This window comes from Anser cygnoides, chromosome 25, assembly GCF_040182565.1.
Source record: "Anser cygnoides isolate HZ-2024a breed goose chromosome 25, Taihu_goose_T2T_genome, whole genome shotgun sequence".
Classification (NCBI taxonomy): domain Eukaryota; kingdom Metazoa; phylum Chordata; class Aves; order Anseriformes; family Anatidae; genus Anser; species Anser cygnoides.
Genome location: NC_089897.1, coordinates 4,519,631 through 4,540,336, shown reverse-complemented (window position 1 = coordinate 4,540,336; position 20,706 = coordinate 4,519,631). Strand labels below are relative to the sequence as shown.

At 55.7% G+C, this 20,706-nt stretch overlaps 2 protein-coding genes across 15 annotated transcripts in view; both read left to right on the top strand.

Moving 5' to 3' along the window:
* Positions 1 to 13,657, top strand: part of SLC45A3 (solute carrier family 45 member 3) — a 29,127-nt gene extending 15,470 nt beyond the window's left edge. For 11 of the 12 annotated variants that reach the window (XM_013189699.3, XM_048071122.2, XM_066982914.1 and 8 more), the window contains 4 exons: positions 2,958 to 3,377; positions 3,618 to 4,445; positions 5,795 to 6,060; positions 9,504 to 13,657. In XM_013189699.3, coding sequence (XP_013045153.3) covers positions 3,206 to 3,377; positions 3,618 to 4,445; positions 5,795 to 6,060; positions 9,504 to 9,956 — 1,719 coding nt within the window. In that variant the 5' untranslated portion in view covers positions 2,958 to 3,205 and the 3' untranslated portion in view covers positions 9,957 to 13,657. Of the gene's footprint in view, positions 1 to 17; positions 2,474 to 2,957; positions 3,378 to 3,617; positions 4,446 to 5,794; positions 6,061 to 9,503 lie in introns of those variants that run through there. The other variant, XM_066982919.1, reaches the window with a different exon arrangement.
* A 98-nt stretch (positions 13,658 to 13,755) lies between these two features.
* On the top strand, positions 13,756 to 20,241 carry LOC125183615 (Krueppel-like factor 15). Of its 3 annotated transcripts, none has more exons than XR_007165938.2 (4): positions 13,756 to 14,156; positions 14,621 to 15,028; positions 16,098 to 16,260; positions 17,104 to 17,241. XR_007165938.2 is itself a non-coding variant. In XM_048071233.2 (4 exons), exons 2-4 carry the CDS (start codon positions 14,994 to 14,996, stop codon positions 20,056 to 20,058), a joined length of 420 nt encoding a protein of 139 aa, XP_047927190.2. In that variant the 5' UTR covers positions 13,756 to 14,156; positions 14,621 to 14,993; the 3' UTR covers positions 20,059 to 20,241. The 3 variants fall into 3 exon arrangements, 2 of the variants coding, with proteins under 2 accessions (XP_047927190.2, XP_066839353.1); XM_048071233.2 differs by lacking the exon at positions 16,098 to 16,260 and adding an exon at positions 19,881 to 20,241 and having other exon boundaries at positions 17,104 to 17,310; XM_066983252.1 differs by lacking the exons at positions 13,756 to 14,156; positions 16,098 to 16,260 and adding exons at positions 14,245 to 14,375; positions 19,881 to 20,241 and having other exon boundaries at positions 17,104 to 17,310.
* Positions 20,242 to 20,706: the final 465 nt, after the last annotated feature.

Sequence of the window (20,706 nt, the reverse complement as noted above, 5' to 3'; positions counted from 1 at the left end):
TGCTGCCTTCTGGCTCCCTCAAGCCTCCCAAATCTTCATTTTCCATCTCTCTGCCCTGTCCTTACAGATCAGATGCTTTGGGTAGTTTGCACTGGCAGTTCTTCGCAGCTAAGTCCATCTCTCGGTTTTCTGTGAGCAAAATAAAGAGATAGTGGGTATTGGGGCAAGATGCAATCCTAAACAGAAAAGAGTTGGTCATCTATTGGTGCTGAGTCTGTGACTTGGTTGCTGTAGGTAACTTCTGATCGTGGGTATCGCCACTGGGTACGCTGGGATTTCTTTTTTCATTAAAGTCCTTTGAGAGTGTGGAAGGGGGAAGAGACAGATCTCCTCTTCCCTACTGGTAAGAAATTCAGCCTCTCTCCCTCAGCCTGAAATTCTCAGGCAGCTGGGGAGATGTACAGGTTCCTGCTCCCCTCCCAGCTGGTTAATTGCTGCTAGAGGTGTCACTGGGATAAAGGGAAGAAAAAAGGTGTTTGCTTTGTTTATTGTGTGTACGTGTGTGTGTGAGAGACATCACTTGCTTAATGTTTGTTTACCTTGGGATAAATTTCCCTCTGTAAGCCCTCCAAACCCTGGACTACAGCAGTGAGGATCCCTGTAGACAGCGGACATTACAGCTCCCTTCCAGGTCTAGCTCAGATGATTTTGTCTCGGGAGCCTGCTCCCTCCAGCTAACAGCATCAAGCCTCGCGCTGCTGGAGGGCTGCAGCTTCAATTCCTACCCCAGGGCTGTCAGCCAGCTGGGCACCCATCGTCAAAACGAACAAGGCTGAGACATCCTGTGTCTAGCCCACATCTAAGAAAGGTGGTTGCTGCCCCCAGTCGCTTCCTCGCCGATAGAGTGCACGAGAAGTAACGTCGGGCGTAGCTGGGGCCTTGGTGCTCCTTTGAAGGATGCGTAGTGATTAAAGAAAACTGCTGCTCCCCCCCTCTGCCGTTAGCTCGCTGTTTGACCTTGGGCGAGTCGTTTAAATGTTCACAGTTGGTAAAAGAAGGTATCCTTTGTGACAGTCAAGGTCTAAGCGAGCGCGGAGGGGGAAGGTGAGGGATTCCGGGAGGAAACTAATCAGCACTTATTGTGCCTAATTGGCAGCCTGTCAGCTCCTGAGCTGGGGAGCCGTGCCCCGTCCCTGCACAGTGAGAGGCAGGGAGGGATGCTTGTGTCTTCGTGGAAACCTCACCGCCGTGCCTCCTGCTTCACCCAGTTGCCTCCGTGTGTTTTGTTTTGGCTGATGGCAAGAGGGGAAGAAAGGGAAAAGGCAGCAACCACATAAATTGTGCCTGTCTGCTAACACTTGTGCAGTGATGGAGGCCGAACGCGTGTGCGCTGGGAAGTTGGGGGTCCAGCGGCTCCTCCTGCAGGGCTGGCTGTACCAGGGGCTCTGTGCACACTTCACACCCGTTTCGGCCCCCTGACACGCAGCCCTTCCAGCTCTGCGAGGCCTGACCTGAGGCCAGGCACAGCCTCGAGTCCTGGTGGCCTCAGGGTGCAGAGGAGGGAGGCACGTGTTGGCCTGGAGACGGTCCCTGTAGGAGGGGACATCTCTTGCTCTCCCGTCTAATTGAGGCAAAGAATTTAGAGGGGCACAGGGCTGCAAAACTGGATTTTCACCTTGTTCCTCCTGCTGGGCTCACTCTCCACAGCTAAGGAAGGCAAACTCTGTACCAGTTAGCCTCTCTGGCATGAAGGAGGTGTACCGGCAGGTAAACAGCCACAGCTTCCCCGCAGTCAGGGAGGGAGCAGGCAGAGATAAGCGCCTCCGCTGGAATGTCCCGCGTTCTGCCCAGCCTCCTTCAAGGACAGGACCCAAAGCTCCTGGGGGCTGTGCTGTGGTGGGACCGGAGGCAGAAGCTTGTGCAAACCAGGAGCACAGTGCAGGGGGCACTTTGAGGAACGAGTCCTGTGCTGGAACAGTTCGGGGCAGTGGGACCTTTGGGAACCAGGCATAACAAAGAAACTCGCTGGTGGCTCACTTAGGGTGTGAAGTCAGAGCAGATGAATCCCTGGGAATTCAGTTTGGTTTGCTCCTGAATCAATGTCTGTGCAGGAGCTGAATGTCGCCCTTGCTGCTAACCCATTCTACCTCTCCCAAGGTAACCCCAGACCATCTCCCCAAGATGCTGTTAGCCACACAGCAGTTGGGTGGACTAGGTTGGATGCTGGCGACCTCACAGGATCAGGTTTTGTTGCAGACTGCCACAGTGGCAGGCTCAGCACAAGTTTCTAAGAGGCATCTGCTCTCTTGCCTTGGCTGTTCAGACCCTGTCCGGATCCGGTGGCCTCTCCCCTCTGAAGAAGGCTGGGGAGAGGGAGCATGTTACAGGGCAAATAAATGACTCAGACTAATGAGTAAGGTAATTGCCGTTCACTGTTAGACGAGGCTAAAGTGGGTCAGGTTTGTTTGTGAAACTCCACGGAGGCACCATCTGTTCCCTGTGCCCTGTCTCGGGGGCTGGAGGCAGGATTTGGGTGAGATCGCGTCCCCGGGAGCTGGGGGGAGACGCCCGGTCAGCAGGTGGTGGTGCGGGTCCCCGGAGATGCCCTAAGTGGCTGCAGGCGCTTGCCTGCCTCCATCCTCGAACAGGGACTCGTAATTGATTTCACTGGGAGAGGGGACCCGACGTCCCTTCTGAGGTTAAGGCTTTTGTGTCTCTGCTACAACTTCCCATCTATCAGATGAGGCTGGACAGGGCACCGAGGGGTCATTAGGCCTCCCGCAGCCCGAAGGCAGGATTGGATTTTCCCAAACCATTTCTGACAGGTGCCTGTCTCACCTGCCACAAGCCCTCGGAGAGAAACCAGGCACAAGCATAGCTCATCCCTTAAAACCCCACAGCTCTCCCGGGTGCCCTCGCATCTGTAAGCTGTCTCTTTCAGCCGCGACGTGTCTGTGTGGCACCTGCTTTTAGTCCTGTCCCCTGCCCTGTGTCTAACGAGCCGTCTCTTCTCTCAGACCACAGCATGTGAGCAGAAGGGGAAGCACGGAGCGGGATCTCGGCCTGCCCACGCTCGGACTTGACATTGCTGGGCCCACATCTTGCAGCAGGAGGAAGAGGAAAAGACGGTTTGCTCACCGACGCTAAAAATGGGAGGCAGCATCTGTCTGGCAGACCGGGAACGGAAGCTCCAGACCTCGCCTGTGGGACATCTCCGGGAGCGCCGGAGCGCCGCAGCCCTCTGTCAGTGAGGGTGTGGGGCAGCATGGCGCACAGAGCGTGGCTCAGCACGCTGCTGCACAGCCGCAGGGCCCAGCTCCTGCTGGTCAACTCCCTGACGTTCGGCCTCGAGGTCTGCCTGGCTGCCGGCATCACCTACGTGCCTCCGCTGCTGCTGGAAGTGGGCGTCGAGGAGAAGTTCATGACCATGGTTTTGGGTAGGCAGTTTCCCTCTCACCTTCAAGAGACTTATCTCCCCTTCAAGGGGCAAATCAGAGCATGGAGGGGTGGCTGCAGGATGGCTGTTACATCAAGGGCAGCCTTGTGTTTGGAGGGGAGGGCTCTGACCCAGTGAAGCTTACTGGGTCCCTGAAACATCCCAGGCTTTTGTTGCAGTGCACATAGACCGGAGTCCTGTCCAGTTCTGTCCCCTAACACTACCTCTTCCTCTGTTCCAGGGATAGGACCTGTCCTTGGCCTGGTTTTTGTCCCACTGATCGGATCCGCCAGCGACCACTGGCACAGCAGCTACGGCCGAAGGCGGCCTTTCATCTGGATGCTGTGCCTGGGAGTCCTGCTGAGCCTCTTCGTGATCCCGCACGCCAGCAGCCTGGCCAGCCTGTTTGCCCTCAACACTCGCCCGCTGGAGATCGCCTTCCTCATCCTGGGCATCGGGTTACTGGATTTCTGCGGCCAGGTCTGCTTCACCCCGCTCGAGGCCCTGCTCTCGGACCTCTTCCAGGAGCCCGACAACTGCCGCCAGGCCTTCTCCATGTACGCCTTCATGATCAGCCTGGGGGGCTGCATTGGCTACCTGCTGCCAGCCATTGACTGGGGGGGCAGCTTTCTGGCCCCGTACCTGGGAGGGCAGGAGACGTGCCTCTTCAGCCTCCTGGCTGTCATTTTCCTTGGCTGTGTGCTGGCCACGCTCTTTGTGACCGAAGAGGCAGCCACCCAGGCAGATGCCCTGGATGGCGCAGCACTGAAGGATGCTCTCCCTAAGCCCTCCCCTCCTGCCTGCTGCTCTTGCCAGCTCTCCAACAGCCTCCTGCAGGCCAGGCACATGGTGCAGGCCCTGAGAAACCTCTGCACACTGCTGCCGCGGCTTCACAGCCTCTACTGCCGCATCCCCAGGGTCATCCGGCGCCTGTTCGTGGCCGAGCTCTGCAGCTGGATGGCACTCATGACTTTCATGCTGTTCTACACGGACTTTGTTGGGGAAGGGCTGTACCATGGTGTCCCCAGAGCCAAGCCGGGCACAGACGCCAGACGCCACTACGATGAAGGTGAGAAGTGAACTGTCTGCTCTGGGGCCACAGGGCCTGTTCCCTGGGACAGGAGCATTTAGTGGGAGCTAGGGATGGGCTCAGCTCTGCCAGTAGTGCAAAAACTTGTTATAGGGAACTACACCTTCTGCAGGTGGGTCAGGAAAAAACATTCCCCCATGACCAAGAGGGCATTGCACAGGGGACTGAATAGGGAAACACCTTGTTCTCCTCTGAGCTACCGAGCACAGAAATAGATCTGGCAGCACAGCCCTGGCCTGGGGCTGAATTGTTAAGTGGCAGAATGGTCCGGCAGTTTGCATGCTGAACAGAACATACCTGGCTCTGTCTGCAAAAGGTGACCACCTCTGCCATGTCCTTCCTCTCCTCCTCCCTCCTTTTTAAAGGAGAGGTGATGGTGCCCCCCGTCTCTTGTAGGGCAGGGGTTGAAAAGGCTTTGCTGCATCTCCCTTTCACACAACTGTGAGATTCCCATCTCACATCTATATGTGGGGAGCCCTGGAGCAGCTTCCCCAGTGTTCACCGCTCTCTCCAGTGCTTCCTGTTACTGCTCACCACAAGTCAGCAGCTGCCACATCCCCACCATGGGATACAGCTCACTCCAGCACGTTACCTGCTTACTGTTGTTGCCTGCTGTCCTCGTTTTGGCTGCTGTGTTGTTCCAGAGCCTTGACTCCACTGCCCAGCCCTTCTTTCCCTCCCCTAGATCCAAGTCCTTTATTCTTGGAGGCATTCCCCTGGCCCTCCTTCTCTAGCTGTCTACCCTGCCCTCCAAGTTTTCCACTCAGTGCCTCCACGAGCTCTGCAATACACTACCTCTTTGTGCTGTGCCTCTGTTTAACTTAGAGGGAGCTTAATTATTATTTAACACTTCCACTGTATAGCTTCCAGCAGGTCAGGGCTCCATTGTGCTAGCAGTCATAGAAACATGTGTTGAGTAATGATCCTTGCTCCAAAGAGTTAATGGTTTTAATTCCCTGAAATCTGATAGATCTTTGCAAAGGGTAAGGTCCGGATTGCTACCGGATACTGCCGTCGCTCGGTGGATGTTGTATACTTTCCCTTGGCTGAAGCACAGGTTCTTGTTCCTTTTGTTCTGTGGCTGGTTTTGGCATCAGATAACAGATCCTGGTTCATGAGCAGGTGACACAGATCCTGATCAAGAGTAGGAAGGTGAGAACAAGAGCTTTCCAAGAGAAGAATGGCGTTTGCATTTCTGTCTCCCCCTCTCATTGCCCCTCTGGCCTGAGCTGGGCACTGGAGGGAGGTCTGAGGCCCGAAGGTGCTTGGCTGTCTGAAGCCTGGGCGCAGTCGTGGCAGTGTCTGTCACCACCTCTGCTTACCCGCAGGTGTCCGGATGGGTAGTTTGGGCCTCTTCCTGCAGTGCGTCACGTCCATCTTCTTTTCGACAATCATGGACCGGATGGTGAAGCGCTTTGGGACGCGGGCGGTCTACCTGGCCAGCGTGGTGTTCTTCCCCGCGGCTGCCTTCGTCATGTGCCTTTCCCACAGCGTCATCGTTGTGACCATCTCAGCTGCTCTCACGGGCTTCACCTTCTCTGCACTCCAGATCCTGCCATACACGCTGGCATCGCTCTATCATCATGAAAAACAGGTAGGGACGTGCAGGTAGCTGGGAGGACAGCTTGGGCAGCCTCTTCAGCTGCTCGTAGCTTCCACAGTCAGCTCAGGCCATGGCACAGAACACGTGCCTGTGTTCAGAGGTTCTCCTCGTGTGCCTCTTGCCTCCAGGCGGCGTCTTCTCTGAAGATTTATCTGAAATTGAGGAGAGAAGAGAGTTTCGCATCTCCTTCCCTAGGCACTCCCTGCTCACAAGAAGCATTTTGCAATTTTAAATAGTGGGGAGGGGGTAAGATGGGAGAAAGCTAGGATTAGTGCACCAAAAGGGATGGCCTATGATCCTCTGTGTTAGGGAAACTGGTGCAGATTAGTTATTGCCATGTGTTTTCTGCAGCTAAGTCACATCTGCAGGATTGCCAACCTGAGGTGCTAAAACAGGTGTAAAGTCCTGCTTTCGAATTTTGGTCCATAACGTGAAGACCCGTAAAATAGGAGAATTTTCCTATTCCTCTAGCTCCATGAAAAACAAACCTTGAGAAACTTTTAACATAACACAAAAGCTAGTAATTCTGTCCCACAGATGATATCCTTGTGGCAAAGTCTCGGAAGGTTTCTGAGTTGCACACTGGATTAATAGCAGTTTCTCTTGTGCTGCAAATGCAAAATTAATTTGTGGTTTGAGAGCAGCTCTTTCATCCCGATGGCAGGCGGTTCGCTGTACAGTGAAGTAAGCAGGAGTTCTTACCACAGGCATCCAGATGTTCACATTGAACAAATACTTGTGACCAACCCATCCTGATTTGCACCAGGCACCCCGTTAAAATAGGGGGATGAGGGAGTGTTCTGCTTCGCAAAAGCTTCAGCTTGCCTGGGATCTCCCATGGACATAACATCGACAGAATGAAAACCAAAGCCCACAGGCTGGGAGTGTGAAGGCCACATGCCCAACTGTTTGCCAAAGTCTTGATGGGGAGCAACTCTCAGTACAATGAGGTGTGGGGTATAGCAGCGTTTGGTCTTTCTGTTGCCCTGACTTGAAAGCTTCTCCTTCCTCTACCAAGAACTTTCCAGCAGGCTGCAGGGAGACCCCACAAGAAGCAGTCCCTCAAATGCCATTTGCAGAAAATTCTCCATCTTCACCACTTCTGTTCTTTTCTCTTCTCTTACTGTTGAAATCTGTCATCATTTTTGTTTGCCTTCCCTCGTTCCTGCTTCCTCTCTTCCCTCTGTTCTTTTTTTTTTTTTTTTTTTTTTTTACCTTTTTTTTTATTTCAAATGCTCCTCCCGAAGTGAATCAGCAGAGGGGCATCCAGAGTGGCTGTTGCTTCCACCCTGTGCGGGATCGATGGTGAAAGCCTGCAAGGCCACCTCAGCTGGAGCTCCTTGCTTTGCACAGGCTCTGTAAGTCGCTCCATTCTCCTGCATGCCCTCTTCATCTTTGCATGGCCACTAAACCTTGTCTAGAACAGGAGGAAAAGATCTGCATGTCCTAACAGCACCCGAAAGCTTGCTCCAGTGAGATGCATGGTGAACATTCACACCTTCTGCATGAGATTAGGGAGAGGTAGGTTCCTCATTCCCACCACTCCCCGTCAACTATAGAGGGAGATGAAGCTGCTGATTGAGGCACCAAAGACTCTTGGGTTTATCCTGTGTTAGCAGGGTGATTTTAAAGTATGCGTTCTCACTATGCTCATTCAAGTGAATATCTGATTAAGTCATTTTCTCGAGATGTAATTTCTGTATACTAGGTACTCAGACACCTCTGCTAGATCTCATAACTCTGAAGTCTTAGCCTGGATCGGTATAGAAGATGTAGTCTGGACCTTCAGGGCAGCTGAGCAGGCTTCTGAGAACATCAACATAAAATGTGGAGGGCTGGAAATGTGGGGCACATCCTAGCGTGGCTCACGCAGTGCCCTTTCTGATGTCTGGTGGCAACAGGAGCTGCACGTGAGGGTTTTTAAGCCCACATAAGATAGGTGACAGTCCTGGATTCATGCTTCTGAGCTTAAGTGCGTGAGCCTAGACCCTGGGGTTTGAGGGGTACAGTGAGCAGCTGAGCAGAGCCCAGGTAAAGCTTTTGGAAGTAGACTCCCATTTAGTGAAGTTCTCATCCAGTTTCTCTTCTGTGATTGAACCTGAAACTGTTTGTGTTCCAGAACTGCAGCCATGGCCTGGGGCAGCACGAACAGAGACTGCCGGGTGCTGACATACGCTGGGGCAGGGCTGGGTGTAGCTGGGTGGGTGCCAAGGCTGCTGAAAGCTCTGGGATGGCCTGCGACAGAGCTGGAGTGCCCACTCCTGCCCCAGCCGTTCCCTCCCGGTGACCTGTGTCCTTGTCCCTCCTGCAGAAGGAAGGGTTCTTTAGGGAAGCCCCTCTGAGCCCTGCAGCTGGGTACGGTGTTGCCCTCAAACAGGTCTCTCAACCTCAAACAGGTGCTGTTTTTTCCTTTTTGGTTTCTTTGTTTGTTCTATCTCATCGTGCAGATAATAGATTAACGTCCTTCATTATCTGCTCTGCGCCGGACAGATCAGTGCTTGTGCAAACGCCCTGGAGTTTTCAAGCTGGGGTGTTTTTGTTATCTGCACACCACTGCCCTTTCTTTATTGGCATTAACTTGGGGAGCTTTTTGATCCAAATACTCTCCATGAATACTGCTGGAGTGAACCATGCCCCTGAAATCTCACAGCCTGAGCAAAGTGAGGCAAAAAAAAAAAAAAAGGTGAGAAGAAAAAGGTTTTCCTTCCCCTACTTTTCCAACCTGAGTGGGGAGGCTCAGGTCAGGCAAATGAAGCAGCACGCTTGAGGTCACGCATGCACGGTCTGCTGCAGAGCTTTTTCCTGAGCTCCCAGCACTGTACCCACCTCCGTTAGCGTCACTGTAAGTATCCCGGATACCGAGAAGCGGCCGTGCACGCAGGGCTCTGAGCAGTTCTTCAGTCTTTAGGGCTGTTGTGCAGGAGGGTTTTGAGTTCCCAGCCTGCCCCCTTACAAAAGCTCATGTTTGCACTGGAACGGGCTGTCTGGCTCCGGGATATGCCCAAAGCGGGCTCTGGCCCTTCACTCCTGCCCTGTGAGCCTGCATCAGCTGCTTTCGGGTGGGGTGAAGTGGAGCTGGCGCCCAGTGAGGAGGTGACGACCCGGGGCTCGGAGCAAAACATCCCCGAGCGCAGAGCCCGGGCTGGCGCTGGGCTGCGGTGCTGTGCTGCGCCGTGGAGCTTGAACACAACAAGGGCACCGCTTGGCCAGTTTCCCCGGTGAGTCAGGGTTGCTTTGAGCCCCGTGCCAGTCAGGAAGAGCCAGGCTGGCTCCTGGAGGCCACCACACGTGGGCCAGGCTCACTGCAGGCACCTCCAGCACACAGAGCTCAGAGTGGTTTTGCTCTCGCACGCAGCAGGGGCCCCTGGCCCCCGCCTCGCTTGCTGGGCTCCACCCTTCCTCTCATTCCTCACGTGCCCTCCTTCTTTCCCCAGGTATTTTTGCATAAATACAAGAGCAAAGAGGAGGAAGGTACGGCTCGACTGGACAAGAAATCGGCCTTCCCTAAAAGCCTTTCCAGCCAGAAGCTAACTTACCAGAACGGGCATGCTGGGGGCCTCTACTCCTCATCCTCCCCCTCCTCTCCTCCTCCGGCTGCCAGCTCAGCTCTGTGCGTCAGCTCCTCCTGCGACGTCTCGCTGATGATGATGGTGGGAGAGCCGGACTCGGTGGCTCCTGGCCGAGGGATCTGCCTGGACCTGGCCATTTTGGACAGTGCTTTCCTTCTCTCTCAGGTTGTCCCCTCCCTCTTCATGGGGTCCATCGTCCAGTTTACGCAGTCGGTGACTGCCTACATGGTGTCGGCTGCTGGCTTTGGCCTGGTGGCGATCTACTTTGCAACCAAAGTTGTCTTTGATAAGAGTGACATGGCCAAGTATTCCGTGTGATGGGGAATGCACAGGGGCAGCGCGTGGGTGCCTGCACGTGGCAAAACGAGCTGTGTGCGCGCTCACACAGCCGCCTGTGGGAAGCCTCGTGTTGTGTGTGCTCTCCCCACGCTGCTGCCGGGACCCCTGGGGGGTTTCTCTAGGCCGGGGGCAGGAGCCGTGCAGCAGGGCTAATCTCAGGTGTAAATATGAGGCATCGGGGCATTGTGCTTCAGGCCAGCAGTGCTTTCCACGCGGTGCCTTTATCAGATGAAAGCACTGCACAGCCAGCACCAAAGGAGATTGTACAGGGGGACAGAAAGGAAACGGACTTTTCCTTTAATAACGGGTCACGTTTCTGTCGTTTTTCTACCTAAACTGAGCAGGAGAGGCAGCGATATGGGAGGGGAGGAAGAAATCATTGGCTCTCCTGTTTTCCAGCTATAGATGTATCCTCTTACCCTGCTTGTTGTAATTCTACTCAGCTTCTTGAGTAACATTCAAACAGGGCACTGGGAGGAGATTTCCTTGGGAAAAGGATGGGTGCCTACGGTTTGGTCATGGAGCAAAGGGGTGCGTATGCGTGCACGTGTGCTTCAGTCTCTGTTCTCACTGGGAGAAACCCTTTAGGAGAAAAGTTGCTATGCCTTGTTTGGGAAAAACAAGTGACGTTTCATTAGGACCAATTCCAAAAGGTGACTTATCTTTTACATACGTACCAAGTTTCAGCAGATGAAAAGGACTTCTTAATTTATTTTTTTTCCTGAATGATTGTTTTTAGCTTTCCTTACAGTTCTCAGTAACTGGCCTCTCACTCCTCAGGGCCTGGAGCAGCCACCTGTTCTCTCCCAGTGCCTCCTAGCAGATTTGGGCTGGTGTGCCTCTTCCACACCTGACCCTTCACACCTGAGTGAAGTAGGACAGGCAGAGCTCTCCTGGAAGGCTGTCTGAGAACAAATGTTCCAGGCTGGAGGAAGCTGCAGGGATTGCTTGTCCACCGATGGCCAGCTGAACTCGGCAGCAGTCGCTGCTGTACTAGCTACCTCGCGTTGGTCGCTGGCTGTGTTTGTGTTCCTTCGAAGAGGTGGCCCCAAAGCAGCCGTCCAGACCAGACTCTTTCCAAACTGAAGGGCTTTTGGCTGCGCTTGCAGGCTGGCAGAGCACACTGCATCGCGGTGCCCCGGTGAGTTAACGCATTGCCAGCGCTCCCAAAGCAGCTGCTGGAAACAGCATCATGAACGCTCCGGCCGCTGCTTTGAGAACAGGGCAAGCCTAGTTCTTGGTGTGTTGGACGAAGGAAGGAGCAGAACAGAAACTCTTGGTGCTGTTTGCGCCTGTGGTTTGCTGATCCAGATTACACCTTTACTATGTTACACTTGTTTTGGCTTTTTTTTTTTAATTTCCAGACAGAGGTCAAGATCCTTACTGAGGCACAGCATAAACACAGTTACCTGTGAGAGTAAGGCAGAGTGCCTGCTGCACCGGGACCGATGCTGCTGGGTTGTTTAGGTCGGGCAGCCGTCAGACGTGAGTCATCTTCCCTGGCAGAGGAGCGGCTGCAGCTGTGCTTCTGGCCAGCCCCATGCCTGATGCGAGTGGACCGGCTGCAATAATTCTGCAGATAGCAGATCTCTGCCACTTGAAGATTCCTCATACACCAAGAAGGAGTCCAGGTCCTGGCCCCCAGTCAGCGCTTAGACTTTGAAATGCGCAGAGAAAAGCGTGAACTGGGCGTTTGGAGGTTAGGCTGTGCGCATGCAGAAGGTCAGCAGTCCTTAATTTTGGCTGGTCTAAACAAAGTGTTTGTGAGTAATTTTCTGTGGAGGTGTGTGGGCAGTGAGATGCACTGGTGAGGTTCTGCTAAGGGCAAAATGTTGCTATTTTTGTGAGGTCATGTCAGACTATTCCTTGGCGTGGAAGCAAGGTTACTCCCCTGCTGTCTGCAGACGGGTCCTGAGAGAGCTTCTCCTAAGTTTTTTTTAAAGTATCTTTCCTGTAAAGGGTGACTGTTTTTGTTTTATTTCTTCTCAAATTATATGCCTACCGGCCTCCCTTTCCCACAACAAGGTCTGCGTGCTGAAATGCAGCTGTTTGGGGGATGGATCTGGTGGCTGCTTAACCACCTACGGAAACAGTTTTTCATCTGCACTTCCTACCCTGGTCTCTGTCCACTTCAGGCTTCGGAAGGAAGTTTTTGAGGCAAAACATTATTGCCAACAGTGGGGTGTTGCTGGGATGAGTGCTCCTAGCGAGCAGTAACCTCTGACCAACATTTTTCAAGCAGGTCCCCACCTGAGTGCTGGAATATCTTGCCATTTGTCTAAGTGCCTGTAGAGTATTTCCACACCAACCTCAGGTCTACTGGTCTGAAGATGAAGGCCTTGAATGCTTCATTGGGAACATCCCGGTGATCCTTAAGGAAGCAGTGGGCTCCAGGGGGCGCCAGCTTTGTTTTCTAATGCCTTTGGGTTTGGAACACGGGAGAAAAAGATGCTGCAGTTGTTGATCCATAACTTGTATGTGTCCTTCAAGAGGAGAAGGCTTAAGCTTGCCAGATTCCCCAGCGGCCCTGCCCCCAGGGCCTGGGGTTAGTCCATGCAGAGATCTCGCTCAGGCCCAGAGAGGCACAGACCCACCCGCCACGGGGCTCCTTAGCCATCCCTGCTCTGCCCGTGCTGCTCTTCTTTTAGCCAGTTCAGCGCCTGTGAGAAGAGCTGCTTGTTCATTTACCAAGAGACTCTGATTTCTCACATCTCCTTCCCCCCAGCCCCCTTCTTTCCATTTCCTCAGCTGGAGCGAAACCCTGTGGATTCGATAATTGCTCCTTTCCTCCTTACCCTCCTGTTACACCAGGAAAAGTCTGCTGGGCCCGCTGCCAGCTCCTAACATAGTGGGCAGGTGGGTGCAGGAAGGAGCGTTTGCCAAGACCCAGCTCTGTCTTTGCTAACCCTGTCCCCTGCCCGAGCAGAGCTGGGCTGCTGGCAGGAGAGCGGTGCAGGGAACGGCCACGTGTGGACGGGTCCTGGGTGGGCAGGGGTGGAGGGGGACGTTGCATTTGCTGCCACTGCAATGGCCCCGTCCTTTTCCCAATTTAGCTGTCCTCCAGTATGATGCCGTGTGCTCTGTCGTTACCAAGAGCCTTTCTTCCTAGCTCAGGCAGTCGCTGGGGCTCGTAGGAGAGGCATTTCCCAAAACGCACGCTGAGAAACTCCTTTAGAAGATTAAGTCCTTTCTGGAACAGCTTCCCTGTGTCGGGATCCCATACAGGCCAGCAGGGGACACGGGTGTGTTCTGGTAAAGGTGAGCACGTCCCTTACTGTACGGACGTACGGGTGCGAGCACAGCCACCTCTCCAGGACGCGGTTACACCACACAGGGATGGGGCAGGCTCCTCCGAGCTGTCATCGGCAGCATTTCCACCCTGGGGTAGCGGCTGCGCTCTGCCTCCCTCTCCGTCCCTTTTGCGAGGCAGTGGCTGTGAGAGCCGAGCTGGGGACAGAGGGGAGCTGGGCGAGCATCTTCTCTGGTGCGGGGTCTCTTTTTGTGAACCTGTGGGCGAGGGAAGGCCGTGGCGATGCTGGGTTTCTTTGGAGATCGCGCGCTGTCTGCGAGACGCGGACGTTTTATTTATTCAGTAGAGTAAATATTTTGTATACGATGTAAGAGGAAGGCTATAATAAATTTTTATGAAACGGAGGAAATAAAAAAGCGCTCAAACCGGCCAGCAGTGTGTGTCCCTACCGGGGGGGGGGGCGGGGGCGAGCCGCCAGGGGGCGCCTCCAGAGAATTTGGGGCTGGGTCCGGGGCTGGGTCCGGGGCTGGGTCCGGGACTGGGGCTGGGTCCGGGGCTGGGGCTGGGTCCGGGGCTGGGGCTGAGCACGGCTCTCGGAGCACCTCCGCACCTCCTCGTCCGCCGAATGTGCGCAGCGGGGTGCTGAGCTGGGTGCCGTTCCCCGTGACTCGCTGCCAGGCGTTCCCGGTGGGTCTGGGGCGCGCACACCCCGTCCTGCTCGCCCCGCTGGGTGCTGGGCAGGCACACGGGGATCGCTCCCCGCTGGCCCCGGCAGTTGTGCGAGGTGGTGGAAGCCAGCCCTGGGGGCCTGAAGCCGGCAGCGTCGCAGCAGGTAGCGCCTGAGGATTGCGAAGAGCTGAGGCTTTCCCCGGCCCCAAAGGAACCGGAGTAATACCGGGACTTATTTTGAAGGTGAAGCTGGGACACGGGTAAGTGACACCAGAGGCAATGGGCTGCCCCTTCCAGGTGACCACGCAGCGTTATTGTTTGCTTTGGGGTTTTGGGTTGTGTCTTTTTTTTTGTTTTCCAAGTGTGAAATCTTACTCTGGTGAGGGAGAGTTTTGATTCAGGCTCCAATCCCCGTGCTTCTAACAAAGCAAAGAAATTTTACGTTCATTTCTGTGGCTGTCCGGTGCTTGCTGCGGCCGGTGAGTGTCCTCCAGTCGCTTCTGAGCAGGCTGCAACGAGAAACTCCCTTTTCCTATAAGGGGCACTGTCTGCCTCAGAAATGTTCTGCTTGCAAATACTTAACCCCAGAGCACCGTCACCACCAAACGCTGTGTGTGCTTTGAGAGAGCGGAGGCAGACCCGATTCCCCGCGCCGTGCACGAGACAGCACGCTCCCGTGTTTCTGACTCTCGTGCTTTTTTTTTTTTTTTTTTTTTTTTTGCAGGGCACATGGCTCCTGCACTGCAATGACCACCAGACAGTTTAGAATGACCCCATGAGCCTGGAAAGCCATCTCTGCCTGCTACCTGCCGGAGGCAGCCCCACGCTCAGCCTTGCGGAGTCCCTTGGGAGGCCACAAGCCGCAGACCCGCCGTGCGGCCGGAGCCCCGCACCTCCTGCCCCTCCTGCACCTCCTGCACCTCCTGCCCAGCAGCAGCCGCACGCTGGAGCCCTGCCTGCTTCCAGACACGTGCCAGCAGCAGCCATGGCCGCAGCTACCTGCTCGGACATGACTCGTATTTTTTTTTTTTTTTTCCCCCTGTAATGTTGGGGGAAGCTGGACTTTCTCCAGTGTAAACAAGCAGGGAGAGGAAAGGATGGCCCAGTGCGGCACAGCCCGAGCACAGCACAGGTACGGCCCCCGACGGCACCCTACATCCCCCTACCTGTGGCTCCATGGGGGTCCCAGGCCAGGCTCTGGGTGCCCTGGAGCTGAGCCCTTGGTGGGGCTGGGTGGGGTGGGGGCAGGTGTGGAGCCACCCCCAAGCTGCAGGGCCAGCGTGGAGCCAAGCCAGGTAAGGGGGCACGGGGCTGCGGGTGGGCACCAGCTCTGCAGGGTGCGAGGGGTTCACCACCACGTCCACTTCACCAAGGGCTCCTCGGGCCACGGGGGGCTTCCAGCTGGCACCCGGCTCTGTGCCCTGCCAGGGGCCCGGGGGCTGCAGCCCCACTGGGCTGTGCTGACATTTGCTCGTCCTTGGCTGGGTCGGGGCACGGGGCACCCCGTTATCTCCAAGGGGTCTGCGCCACGTGGCGCTGCCGCTAAGCGGCTTTGCTTCTTTAGCACGTTTTGTCCCGGAAGGCTTTGTGAGCGCAGGCTTTGCTTGGATGGCCTGAGCCTACCTCTGGGCTCAAAGAGGTTACAGGTGTTTGTCCGTGCTGTTGAGCACAGGAGGAGAGTCGTGACCCTCAACGAAGTCCCAGCTCCTGCTCACTGGCTGACCTGGGGCAAAGTGCTTCATCCCCGTGTGCTCGAGCTGCACATCTGCTGATTTCATAGAGCCATTGCGTGCTGTGAGGGATCCCAAGAGCTACGAGGATGGAAATGCAAAGCGAAGCTTGAAAGCAGCACTGACCTTGTTGTGCAGTATGCTCACTGGAGGCTGAGGTCTGGCCTCCGCCTTGCTGCAGTTTATCTGACAGCATTTTTGATGGGCATTTTGCAAAATGCCTTGGATTGGCAAGGCGCTGACGTCTGTCACAGGCATCCCCAGATGTAATGCAGCGCTCCACCAGTTACACGTCTCCCCTTAGCAGCGCTCTGCAGGGCAGGACGTTCCCAGCGCTCTGCTTAGGTGGGACCAGAGCGCTCCAGGAGCTACCCCAGGATCTATTTGCACCATGTGGGGGTGATTTCTGACTGTAAAGACAGGAGCCTTTCTATTACATCCAGACTGCATCTCAGCAATTCGCTTTCCCAGCTCGCAGGACCCTGAGGACGCGCTGATAGCGAGGACTGGCAGGACTGGTTGCAGCTCTGCAGAGAGCTCATGGGCTCATTTACTCTGGGGAAGACTCTGCAAAGTGACCGTGGCACGGCTTTTCTTTCTCCTGAAAACTCCCTTTCTGCATTAAATGCCCCAGGTAAGCGAGCAGACCGGCCGTGCCTCGCCGGGTGCCTCAGGTGTTGCAGAGGCAGCGGGCAAGCTGCTCTCCCAGCCCCTGCAGGCTGAATGCCAGGAGGGCGCTCGCCTCTGGAGACTGCACGGTCCCACCTGGAGGAGTCAGGACTTTGCTCATCCGTTCTGAAGCGCGGTGCGTGTGTCCTCAGGGGCCCTGCGAGCTGACCCCAGACAGGCTCGGCGCTGCTCCCTGAAGGTGTGACCTGCCTCGGCTGGCTTTAAGCTCGCTCGTTCAGGCACCCAGCCCCTGCAACCACAACAGTGCAGCTGCTGCTGAGCGCCTGCCAGCGGTGGTGCTGCACCGAGCCCCGGGCAGGCTGGCGGCCGGCGCTCCCCTGCCCATCCTGGGGTCAGTTCCTGAAGCAGAGAGCTGCAGTCCCGCCGTGATGGGTCTGCGTTGGGTCGTGGTGCTGCCGACGCTTGCAGCGGGGATAAGCCAGAGCCCTCCGCTGGGTCTCGCTTACCTCCCGTTTGTAGGCCACAAGCCATCCTCTCTGCCATCCAGCAGCACATTCCTGCCCTCTGGCGTAGGTGGAAGAGGGATGAAGTGTTTCATTGTGTATTTTTACCTTAATAAACTCCCCAGAGAAGTTTGCTGCTGGGAGGAATCTCGCTCTCTGCAGCCTGTGTAGGAAGATGGTTAGCGTGTGTTTTTTGAGCAGCAGCATCTTTCAAAACAAACAGTGGTCGCTGACTACTTTTGATGTTTTCTTTCTAATGCACGGTCCATTTTATTCAAAGAAATTTATTCAGATTTCTTGTTTGTTTTTAATTTGGAAGTAACCTCAGTGGTGTTCCCTTGCAGATGGGTGAAGACTTCCCCAGCCCCGGGAGCCCCAGCTGAGCTCTTACGGAGGCTTCTGACCCAGCCCAGCCAAGAGCTTCGTGCGGGTTGGGGACGTGAGTGGGGCTGCGGCAGGATGTACGCCAAGAGCTCCCACCTCAAGGCCCGCTGCCGTCGGCACAGCGAGGAGAAGCCCTACCCGTGTGCTTGGCCCAGCTGCGGCTGGCGGTGAGTAGGAGCCGCGGGCGGCACTGCCAGGGGGCACATGTTGCCTGCCGGGCTGCGGGAGGGCTCGTGGGTAGTGAAAGGCCAGGGTAAAATCACAGGTTTTCTTCCCCAAATGAATTTTGGGTGAGACCTGTAAGGAGGCCTGGAGGAGAAAAGTGTTTTGAGTGACCCTGGGTAGTTTTCGTTCAGTCTGCACGTGCTGAAAAGCTCCAACCGGAGAAGCCAATCTGACCCTGTCCCAGACACCCCAAACCCCTCAAGAGACGAGCAGATCCCTGAATGCCCTCGGGCAATACAGCTTTCCCAAGGGATTTTGTAACTTTGCAAGCTTTCTCTGCCTGCTTCAGGATAATTTCTGCAGTTGGGCTACAAAAGGGGTTCCTCCAATTAATATTTCTCCCAGAAAATAGGAGTCCCACTGCATCCTCAGGAGCCAGCAGGTAGTTCTGTGTCGGTTTAGCATCTCTGCTTTATCCTGCTGTTTGCCTGCGCCGGCTGCTTGTATCCCTCACCTGCAACATATCTTTGTCATGCATTTACTTTTGTTCGCTCTGTGCCTGGTAGTGGTTGTCGTTTTCTTTCATCTCTGTTCCCTAAATTAACCATGCTTCTTAATTGTGCTGCACATCTCTGATTGCTTTCTGCTGTGGTGTTCTCTTCCTGGTCCCGGGGGGCAGGATGCTCAGCACAGCCTTTGGGAAGGAGGATTAGTAGTCCTCAGGTCTCGTGTAGCACTTTCCATCAGCAGATCTCAAAGCACATCACAAAGGAGACTGGTGCTGGCAGCACCGAGCTTCCCTGGTTTCTTGTGCATTCCGTTGGCATCACCTCGCTGCGTTTCCCTGCGTGGTGCGTACAGCTTCTGGCTCGGGGTGGTGAAACTTCGGGAGGTGCGAGACTGGATCTGAATTACAGCCGTCCCCCTGCTTCACCCATGCCACACTACGTGTCTGTAGGCTCCTTTCCCAGTACCAACCAGTGCTGCCAAACAAACCCTCCTGCACCTGATGCTCAGAGCCCGAGGACGAAGGAAAGGGGTTACGGCAACCCCACGAGCACCAGCCCTGCTGCACCCGCTCGCTGGCAGCCCATCCTCGCCTTTTCCTCCGCCTGGTCTCAGCTCAGTGTTGAGGCCGAACAGCTTTTCCCTCTGGGAGGGAGGAAGGAGCTCGCCTGCACGACAGCGTCCTGTGAGCCAGGCCCAGCCTGACCACGGAGCGGCTGCGCTCTGCTTCGCTCGCTGCCCTGCTCGCCCCTCCGTGGAGCAGCTCTGCGGCCTCGTGGCGTGCTCGGCTGCAGCTGGGGTTCTCTGGGCTCCCTTCCCTAGACGTGTCCCTAACTGTACGTTTGTGTGTCATTTCTCCCGTCTCTGCTTGCTGTGGGGAGCTTGCTTCTCTCCATAAAGCTGGAAGAGAAGTCAGCGGTTTGCCCAAGAGCTGAGGACGGCCTTGGGATGCATTTAGTTGTCACGGCGCTTCTTGTGAGCAGGCGCAGTGCTCCCTGCACCAGGTGTGAGCTTGAAATCCTATCACTGGGAGTCTGGGGTTACATCTGAAGCTCCTTGCTTTGTGCTTCTTTGCGTAGGCATGTTTCAGCCAGATGGAAAAACCCTTCTGTCCTAATACTCCTGCCATCTGTGCTGCCTCCATAGAGGCAGAGCAGGAGAAAATCCTGTCCGGTCCTCCTCTCCAGCGCTCTCCTGGCACTCAGACATGCAAAGGATGCTGAAGTCCCCCCAGCTCCCGGGCCTTGTGGGGAGCATCGAGGTGGTGCCCTGGGAGCTGCTGTGCTTCAGCTCCCTGCAGGTGCCCCCGGTCTGGGTTTGTGTGTGCCAGGTGGAAGAAAGGGCTCAGGAGAATTAAGTGGGGACATGCGTGTGGTTATAGGGACTTTCCAGGCTGTTCAGCTGATCTGCTCCAGGTGTGGGAATTGCACAGCCAGGCTGAACACCGGGTGTTCGTGTGGTCCTTGCTGCTGCATCCTCAGAACAGCAGCTAACTCGCTTCGGCCTGGAAACCTCTGCTTCTCTGCTGCAGGCTGGCTGCGCTTGCTTTTCCTTCTGCCCCTCTGTCTCCAGCTTCCCGTCCACCAGGCTGGCACTGAAAACTCGCTGCCGTTCTGAGGAGCAAGGGGATGCTTGCAGTTTGCAAGGACACCCCGTGCCCTCTCAGGAAAAACAAACCTTCGCTCAACAGCGATGCCCTTTTTGCTGGATGTGCGAAGCGATAGGAAATCCTTTCCACCCAGGCTTCTGACCAGTGTCCTGTAGTCCCTGCCAGCCTGGGCTAGTGCCCCTGAAAGCGATTCGCTCAGCATCTGGCCTCGGGGCTGGCAGCTCAGAAAGTTTCTGGTGAGGGTAAAACAGAGGAAGGAAGGAGGTGGACGACGCTGTCCTTTAAAATCAGTAGCAAGAAACAAAGATCCCAGTGGGTGAATTCCTTTCCTCTTGCCTTCCTCTAAACCACCCCTTGGAGGGTTTTTTTCTTTTCAACACCTCCAGCAGGAGCCTGGGGTGCCCCCGTCCTGCCTCGCAGCGAAGGCCGTGCCCTCCATGCCTCCTTCCCCGGCAGGTTCTCCGGCTCAGATGAGCTCTCCCGGCACAAGCGCTCCCACTCCGGTGTCAGGCCGTACCGGTGTGCCGCCTGCGAGAAGAAGTTTGCCCGCAGCGACCATTTAGCCAAGCACGTGAAGAGCCCCCGGGTCCAGCCGGGCAGCCAGCGGACGCTTCGGGGAGGCAGCAGGAGTTAGGTCTGGAGGCTGAGCCTTGCACGGACGAGCCCAGGAGGCATAAAACAGCAATGAAGAGGGGGAAAAGACTTTCTTTAACAAGCTGTGGAAGATCCAGTGTTACACTTCTTTTCAAGGATGTGTGTACTTCTGTTCTGCCTGTGTTCAGGGCCTGTTTCTTTTAAATATTCTTTGAAATCCCTGTGATGGAATCTACCTTAATTCAGGGTGTGAACATCCCGTGGGCTGCTGCAGCCGCCACTCACGCCAGCATCCCAGAGCTCTGGGGCACACTCATTGCCGAGGCACCCAGAGAGGGCGGCCGGGGCTGTTTGTGTGCTGGGGGGACCGGAGGCAGACGCTGGAGGCAGCTTTTCCTTTGTGGTCGAGGTGGAGGCTGCATTGTCTCTACCCCTGCCCTCCCGTGGTGGTGGTTTTGCACCTGACCGGCACCGGGTGCGCTGGGGTCCCTGGGGAGCGCAACGTTACCACGGCGGTGTGAACAGTGGTGCGTGCTGAAGGGGGGTCAGGGGAAATGTAAGCAGCACCAGTAAGGTCCTTTTTTTCACTTGCTGGCATGGAAATACCTACGGAGAGACGCCGCTGCGTGTGGCCCCGCAGCAGGGCTGCACGCAGCGGTCGAGGGGAGCAGAGCAGCTTGCAGGGTGC

Excerpts from the sequence above, each read along its gene's own strand:
- LOC125183615 (XM_048071233.2), top strand. The coding sequence starts at position 14,994 with ATGGCCCAGTGCGGCACAGCCCGAGCACAGCACAG. Across the intron at positions 15,029-17,103 it reads ACAGCCCGAGCACAGCACAG|ATGGGTGAAGACTTCCCCAG; the intron begins GTACGGCCCCCG and ends GTTCCCTTGCAG. Across the intron at positions 17,311-19,880 it reads TGGCCCAGCTGCGGCTGGCG|GTTCTCCGGCTCAGATGAGC; the intron begins GTGAGTAGGAGC and ends CTTCCCCGGCAG.